Source organism: Apaloderma vittatum, unplaced genomic scaffold, assembly GCF_000703405.1.
Source record: "Apaloderma vittatum isolate BGI_N311 unplaced genomic scaffold, ASM70340v1 scaffold43877, whole genome shotgun sequence".
NCBI classification, from domain to species: Eukaryota; Metazoa; Chordata; class Aves; order Trogoniformes; family Trogonidae; genus Apaloderma; species Apaloderma vittatum.
Genome location: NW_009725375.1, coordinates 11,968 through 20,612, shown reverse-complemented (window position 1 = coordinate 20,612; position 8,645 = coordinate 11,968). Strand labels below are relative to the sequence as shown.

The window sequence follows — 8,645 nt, the reverse complement described above, 5'->3', positions numbered from 1 at the left end:
CACACATAGCAGAATAATTCAGTAAAGAAACAAAAATCCTGCTCTCAGAAGCAATTCCCCTAGTCAGTTAGGCTAGCCAGTCCCATTGGATTATAGGGCTTCATTCTCCTCAGCTTGTTTTCAACAGAGGAATTTTCAGGAAAAATTCAGATCTGTTGTTGTTGTTGTTGTTGGATGTTGCTAAGTTAAGAACACAGACTAAACTGTGAGACATGATCGGACCAGATACTCAACTTGTCTAGTCACCTGTTTCAAATTTGGCAGTGTAGAGAGGAATCAGAAGAGTCTTTCCATTGGATTTATCTTCTCAGCAGAGAAGAAAGGGTCTAAAAGAAGCAGGCCCTAGGGAAAACCATGGATCCAGGCTCCTTCATCTCTGTGCTGAGCTGCAGTGCGGATCTCACTAATGAAGGCAATTTGCCATTTTCAGAACTCTGCGTTGGTAGTCACTTTGTGTCAAAATGGGCCACTGGTGGGATCACAAACTACAGGCTTACCTTAGGGAGTCTGTACTTTTCTCTCAGATGAACCCTCAGACAGGCTCGCTCTGCTTTTTTCTGTGCAAATGCTGCATCTCTTTCCATTCTGAAAACCAGAAAAAAAACGTTTCTTCAAGATACTAATAAAATATGGTCTTTTACACTGAACCAGTTGCTTAGCTGCAAAAAGTTACACGCAGGAGTTGTTCCCAAACTTATGTAACTTGTCCAAAGGCACAAAAGGAGCGATCTCAATAAAGGGATGCTAAGGGGCCAGACTTCGCGCACCCCAGCCTTGTTCTCAGAATAGCTCCCTTGGGCCCTGTGAAGAATGAAGGATAAGTCAGCACTACTTGTCTGGAATTTCTGCCTGTACTAGGTGTTACTGCTCACTATGGCAATGAACAACTTCAATCAGCAGAACAGAAAAGTTACACTTATTTCTTGCTTATTCCTCTGGGATACTCACAGAGATGCAGCTGCCTGCCAGTGCTGCTGTTTTGCAGAGGTGACATTGTCACAGCACACTGCCACCCGGCGTGCCACCGGGATCCTGCTGGTCAGGCCAAAAAGTTTACCCATCCTAGAGTCCCCTCTCCAGCAGCACACAGTACTGAACACTTGGAGAAAGAGTTGAAGAAGAGGATAAGCATCCTGTATCAAAAAGTGTCCAGCTCCCAGAAATCAGTAGTGTAGGGTACTGGAGCTGGAAACTGGCTCTACATCATTGTCTTTAATTGCCCTGTCTCCTGCAAGCGCTTACTGTTTCAGAACATCCTACGGCAATGAATTCCACAGCCTCCCCCTGTGGAAAAGCACTTCTTTTATCTGTGACTTTATAAAATGCTTTAATTAGATTTAAGAACTTGACTTTTGGTTAGATGGCATGACTTTTGGTTAGATGGCATGACTTTTGGTTAGATTACTTACTCGGTTAGATTTTGATTAGATTACTTGACTTTGTTGGTTAGATGGCATGACTTTTGGTTAGATTACTTATGTATTTATTTACAGAGTATGTCTCTTGGAAAACTTTTGGTAACATTTGATAACATTCACCTTTCCCCCTTTTATTTTTTTCTTTTCCCCCCAGAGCATTGTTATGGAAATTCTATTGCAAAATTGATTTTGTTCCGGTGTAGGTATTCTGTCACATAAAAGCTAAACGTTATTGTTCCTATGCTTCCGCAAATGAGTTTTTGGATTTCTCTCTCCCTAAAAAAAAAAAAAAAGTTCACATTAACTGGAAGCCGTCTTAAACTTCTTTCAGCCAGTCATTGATGGGAAGATCGGAAAGAAATTTTTTTGAGCCCTTCTGGCATGTTTTCCCTCTCTTTCGCAACTTTCCTCTTTTGTTGCCCACTCCTTCTCCAGAGAAGCAGTTAGTGGAGCCCTAGTGGCCTTCGGAATGCATTTCCTGAGGGCGGCGTTACTGCACGTCCCTTGCGTGTCCCGAGGGGCAGGAGGGGATTTTCTGCTCGGTGGACTTGAGCTTTTCACTTGTCCTGGCATCGTGGGAAGACCTGGCAAAACTCAGCTTGGCCAATCTCCCCTCATTGCCCAGGCCCTAGTGCCTGCCTTAACCTTACTCCTTTCTGTTCTGGAGGATCTAATTGTCCCATGGGACATGGAGGTCTGTAGGAAGAGGAAACGAGTATAAGGGTAGCTGAGTGACAGTCGAGAGCCTGTGACATTCAGCATGAACTGGGGGCCCCTTGTACTTAAACTCTTGTGATTCTGGAAGCAATTTCTACGCGACCGTGCAGGAGGCTGCCAGCCCAAGCCACCTGTCTGCGCCTGCATATCACACATGGCCCTGAGAAACAGCAAGCTGTGCACTTCTGTGTGCTTAACCACCAAAAAAAGTCCCCAAACCCAAAGCCTGAGCAGAAACCAAAGGCAGCATGGCCACACATCGAAGCCTGGTGTGACGCCAGCAGGGCACCTCTCCCATCTCCCCCCTTGGGGAGGGCAAGCTGGCTAAAATCCAGAGTGCCCTAAACAGATGCTCCCTCCGCCTGTGACAGGTTTCTGACACGCATTTACGTAACCACACCAGCGTGCACTGCCCTGAGCCCGTTTTTTTCTCTTTGGAAGTGCTTCAGATGTTCCTATCACAGCTCCAAACTGTACTTTCAGAAGTGCCCCTGCACCGATGCCTCGGTACAGCTCGGGATGTAATGGGCACATGCCACAGTTGAAAACCTTACAGAAATAACTATTTTTCCAAGCATTTTCCCTATTCCAGGAATCTCATTTTGCCTCTCAGTCTCAGTAAAGCATCTTCCTGATGGTTGGTGACTATCTCTCTTTTAAATACCCCTTGATAAAAATGCATAGCAAAACATTCTGTATTTTATTCCAGACCAAATGATATCTACTCAAGGTTTTATGATAGATGTGGCTGCTGCTAAATACAGACCTGGATACCTCAAATTCCGTCAGTCATTAACCTTTCACCTATAATCATCTTACTTGAAGGATTTACACAACCATTATGTAATTGACTATTAGAGGAACAGATGCATTTGAGATTTAAAAGTCAATCGTTTTATTTATAATTATGCATGATTTGAACTCCTACATGTTAAGTCCTTTATTTTACTTCTCTTTTGATATTTAAACACGGCAAGTAGTAAAGATTTTAATTACAGACAATAAAACTGAGATGTAATCAGCTGAAAAGCTTTGCTCTATTTAGTAGATTTTAGAAAAAATAACTGAAAATGCAACTTCAGAAAATAACCATCTTAAAACTTCTATCTAAGTAAATAACATCCATTTAACATAACACTCATTACTTTTTCATGTCTGCAATAATAAATGTGGACAAAGAAAAGATTATGTATTAAAAATGTACTCCACCTGGAGTTCTAGGAGAACAAATTATAAACATTTTAGAATTAATTTCTGCACTACAAAACAGCTTTTTTTGAAAAAAATTGATAGGCACAGTAACATTAACTAGGAACGAATCGAGCATATCAAGGTGTGGAGATAGAAGGGGATTGTAGGAGAGAGTTGCAGGATGAGGATGGGGGCAAGGGGAAGCATAATACTTTATAATTTCCAGTTTGTGAACTTTTATTTTGGAATGTCTCTTTAGGAAAGATTCATCTGCTTTAAAAGAAAAAAAGGAAGAGGGCTGAATGTTTGGCTTTTTTTTGGGTTATTTTTATCTGCCCAAAGTTACCCACAATCAGCCCCATACTGATAAGAAGAGAACAGGTACTCACTTCTCCTCAACCATTTGCTTTTGATATTCCTCATACTCCTCTCTGGTCATTCCTGCAGCTGCTGCTGGATCAGAAGGAGTGCTTTCTTCTTTGCTTTCTTCCCCTCCACCTCCAAGTCCCAAATTCTTTACCTGGTTGCTCAACATGCTTTTCATTAGAAAGGCCATCTTCTCAGGGAAGAAAGAGCTACAAGCAGACAACTACAAGAAAGCCAAACCAAACCAAAAATGTTTTCAAAACCAAATTGTAAGCAAGAGAGTTTCTACAGCCACATCAGCTCTTCAAGGGCACAGTGCTAGTGAAACGTGAATGCCAAAACCAGTTTGTCAGCCATAATCTGGATTAAAGAGTGAACTCCTTAATATCTAGAGGCAGATGGTTCAGATTATTCCAAAAAAAATCATTAGATGAAGCTACCTACTTTTTATATTAATACCTTAAGCTAATTGTGCACACAAAAATCAATTATACTCTGCAGAAGCATTTTTACTTTTTCAGTCACGAAACTCTCGCTTTCACGGAGATGAAAACATGCCCTGGAACATAATGGATCTGAATTAAAAACCTCGTTGACTAAATGGCTGTAGTAAAATCAGAAAATTTGGCCTACTGAGCAGAAAACCCTTTTGGATTTACACAATCAAGTGAGATTTGAAAACTGCAATTCTTCATTAAGCAAAAACCCCGATCCTTTTTATCCACTGGACAGAAAGCACCTTGAATGACTCTTCATCTGCTTTTCATCTGGTTCGTCTCTCAGATGAATGGAGCATTACTGCTATCACTACTTTTTAATATCTTTTTTCTTCCAATAAAGTAATCACAAAAAAAGCAAATCGCATCTTCCTACTTTTCACTCTTTAGGGTTTATTTCAACTTTGCCCAAGGCTGTCTCCATCTAGATCACTGCTTTGACTGGTGCTGCACAGGTTACCACGTTTTTAATGTTAACAATCAGTTCGAGAAATGAATCTGTCTGATTCTGTTTGCTGTAATACAGCCTTGACAGCCCGTGTTTGTGTCTTCCATGTGTAGATCCTCCTCTTTCAAACTTTACTCACATCGTTGGCCTCACCAGGCCGATTCAGGTGAAGGTTTGCAGGGTCTGCTGCCTAGGCCATAGATTATTTTGCAAAAGAACATCAACCACTAGATTGCAAAAGTTGATGATTCTGGATTCTGAGCATTTATCCTTCTATGACTGACTGCGCATGCTTCAATGAAACATGCTGTAATTTTGATTATCTAAATGGTTCTCCCAGCACTCTCATAATTTCACTGAGATACAGGAGGATTCCAGTTTGCCTAATGCCTTAATCTGTATTAGATCCTTTCTAATTAAAGCAGGCCTGTTACTATTAAAAAAAAAAAGTAAAAAAAGCAGGACATTCTGTAATCCTGGATTGTTAGTGATTAAACAAGAAACTTCAAACTTCTTTTTGAAATAGAGTATTACTCAGAAGTATGAAATCTGAATCACAACCAAACTACTTTGATACACTTCAACTACCTCGAAAGCATTGTTCTTGCATTAAAATTTATAACTCCAGTATGCTTTCAAATCTATGCATAATTGCAAGAATTTGTGGGAAGAATCAGCCTTTTACATCTGACCAACTCTGACCTTAGTGACCAAAACTGTGGTGTGCGTGCCCGAATGGCAACAGAACTGACATCGCAGAAGTCAGACAGCTAATCTCAACTGAAGCAGAGAATGCCAGATTTGTGCATGTATTAGTCCGAAGTCGAATAAGAGAATTTTCTTATCTAGCAAAATTAAAAAACTAAAAATCCAGCACAAACTCTATACCTAAGGTATCAGTGCTCCTACGTCAGAGAGTAACTTGAGAGTGGGCCTGGCAAAGTCAGTGTGACTTCATAAGGTCCGAAGACTTCCCTGGACCAGTTTGCTGCCTCTGTGAGGCACTCAGCGGGCAGATCGGCTGACAGCGACCCTTGTTTCCCATCCTTCGGCACGTTAGAGCAGGCTGTGCTTGTTCAGAAGAGCCGACGAGTGGCCAGTGCCATGGGCTCGCTGCAGGCCAGCGGCACCCACGCAGGCGCACTAGCTCCAGCAGAACGCAGCAGGAAATACTCTTGGCACAAGCTTCTGAGAGAATCTCTTGGGTCAGAGTCACTCCCACACTGAAGCACGTCACAGGGACAGGGTCCCTTTGTGCAGAGGGAGCGGAGGGGGCTGGATGCTGGATGCTGGACGCAGTGCACCGAGACAGCGGCAGTCACCTCGCTCCAGCATGGGCAGGCCCTCGGCCTCTGAATGTCCGTCGCCCTCCGGGATCGGTCAGGAGCAAGCCTGGACCTCGAAGAGCTCAAACTCTCTGAACACCAGAGGGTGAGGGATGCTTTGACTACACTTGCTTGGATTTCATGGACATGGACCAAATTAAAAGGGAAAAAAAAAAGCTTACTAAAAATACGTATCTTTATTCAAATGAGGTTATCTCTGAACTCCAAGTGTCAATTTACATTAGTCAGAAACAAACACGTGAAAATGTCAGCTGTTTATGGAGAAAAAACAGTAGACAGTCTTTGGAGTTACAGTAATTGATGCATAGATAAACGTCAAATTTTCTTCAGACAGAAAGTCAGGTAATTTACAAACCACATTATGAATTTCTGCTTTTGACCATGTATTCAGTACAGTGAGATTCTCGTCACTGCCAGTACTTGCTACTTATCATCCCCGCTTCAAATACCAGTATTAGACTTGTTCTCCCCCTTATTGTCAATCTGCATTCCCAGGTGTCTTCCCCTCCTAGTCCTAATATCTTACTTGATAGGAATCAAACATACTGTCAGCATTGAAAGAAACTTCCAGTGGCCAGCCATAACAGGAGGCTACTTAGAGTCCCAATTTGTTGCTATCACTTCAAGAACAGACAGGACACGAGTTGAACTGGGCAACTGGGAGCTTTCCTGTGATCCAGTGAGTGACGAGTCAGTTGTGGAAGTGCCAAGGAGAGACGACTGTGAAATGAAGCAGGAGGCAAAGTTACCACTTTTTGGATGTTAGGCTTTAGGCATTCTGCTCCCTAATACAGAAGGTTCCTAGTGGCACACGGGAGAGAGGTCAGATCTATGAGCAGCATAAACACACAAGCTGGGCCTCATACTGAAGACACAACTGTGGGTTCACGTTTTCCCCTAAGCACCACCCCCAGCCTTCTCTTCTAACAAAAAGACACAGAAGTATGGGCTGTTGCAGCTTGAAAACAAAGTTGTAGTTGGATAAATTCACAGTAACAAAAAAAATACAGTCTTCCCATCGATACATTAGAGTGGTTCTTCACTATGCCCAACACACGCACGTACATCTGAAAATACAGTTGCTAGCCTTGCCCTATAAAGGGTCTGGCAAAGCCTGCTGTGAGAGAGGGAGTTCTGCTTACGTGTAGCACTGGTGCAGGAAGGGTTGCAACTGAAAGGAACACACTGTACATTTTCAGAACAGTTTAAGAAAATAGATTAATTTAGTTAGAAGAGCCAGGGTTGTAATAGCTTAGGTTCAAGGCACCTGTAAATACTGGCTGGTGTTGAAAGAACTGAATGGATAATTCCCACGTTATTCTCGTTTATCTGACAAGGTTTTTTTCTGTATTTATCCAGAAAGGTTAGTTTGAGGCAGTAGTTTCTCCGGTTAGTACAGCAAAATCTTCTCAAATTTAGAAATGAACCTATAAAGCTATACCACCCACAGTATGCTACATACTGTAGCTACGGAAATAGGTGTGTACGTAGTATTGTTTTACTGGTACAGCACACACATCCACTTTCTGGACACTGCATTTTAAGTAACAAAAAGGTATTGCATAGATTTATTTTTCTCCATACTGACAGGCACAATATCAAAGTGTTCTTCATTACAGTGAATTTGGCAGCATGTGTAACACTCCAAGGGAGCAGATTGTAGGAATGTAGCAGTAGTAGTATGCGAGATTCCAGAAGATTTTTGCAGATTCAGACAGATTAATTATTGAAGTGAAACATTCAGATACATTTGTGTATTATTTTACAGAATTAACAACAACCAAACAACCAATCCCCCCTATTCTAACTCTACACATAAACAACTCGAGGACAGAGTTACCACAGATATGTAAACAAGGCAAAATGAATTAATTTCACATTCCTAATTTGGGCTATCTGCTTTGTTTCTTTTCTGAAGCAAATGTTCACCTGATAAGCAGTATCAAAACCACATGTTCACTCTTAGGCTTCTGATGTTAAAGCAGGAATTGACACATAACACTGGTTCTACAATAGTTGCTGCATCAACAAACATGTCTGAAGCAAACAGCTCATGAAGAAGTGGTTCAACACTCAGTACCTGTAGTTTAGAATACTTGCCATGTCAAGATTTAAATCAAAACCTCTGTATTGCATACATGAAAGACGAGACAGTTTTAGAAAAGTAAAGACATACTAATACGCTAAACATATCCTTAATAAAGTCAGATTCTAAGAGGTAGGAAGCAGCGATATCTTTGCTGAAGAATTTCCACAGATCTCCAAAGAAAACTACTGAGACTTGAAACTACAAAAAGGAAATCAGTCCCACAATATACTTAACATATCATGTTTTCTCTCACTGCCTAAAACCAAACCCCCAAATAAGGAGATAAGCCTTTATTTGCTTGTTCTGTAGTTTGTTTCCTACATCGGGTATCAGCAGTCAGACTGTTAAAGGCCTGTCTTTGTGTCCACATGTTAAAAAGTGTTTATACTTCATGAAGAGTTAGAATTAGCTAAATAATTCTTCAAAATAATTCTTAAACTGTTAAATCTCAGTGGTAAAGAAGTGGAACGTTTATAACAAATTCTTTACACCACTCAACCCCCCAAAATAGAGAAGCACAGTTGTTTGGGTTGGTTGGCTGGTTTGTATTGTGGTGGGATTTATTTTGGGGGG

The 8,645-nt window shown here is 41.4% G+C and overlaps 1 protein-coding gene across 1 annotated transcript; it reads right to left on the bottom strand.

Moving 5' to 3' along the window:
• Positions 1 to 497: 497 nt before the first annotated feature.
• Positions 498 to 3,882, bottom strand: LOC104276509 (complexin-4; the record flags this gene model as incomplete). The annotated part of the gene is made up of 2 exons (XM_009872860.1): positions 3,716 to 3,882; positions 498 to 585 (listed from the first exon to the last, which is right to left on the bottom strand). Coding segments are annotated over exons 1-2 (255 nt in total), but the record flags the coding sequence as incomplete, so codon positions are not given.
• Between the last annotated feature and the right edge of the window lie 4,763 nt (positions 3,883 to 8,645).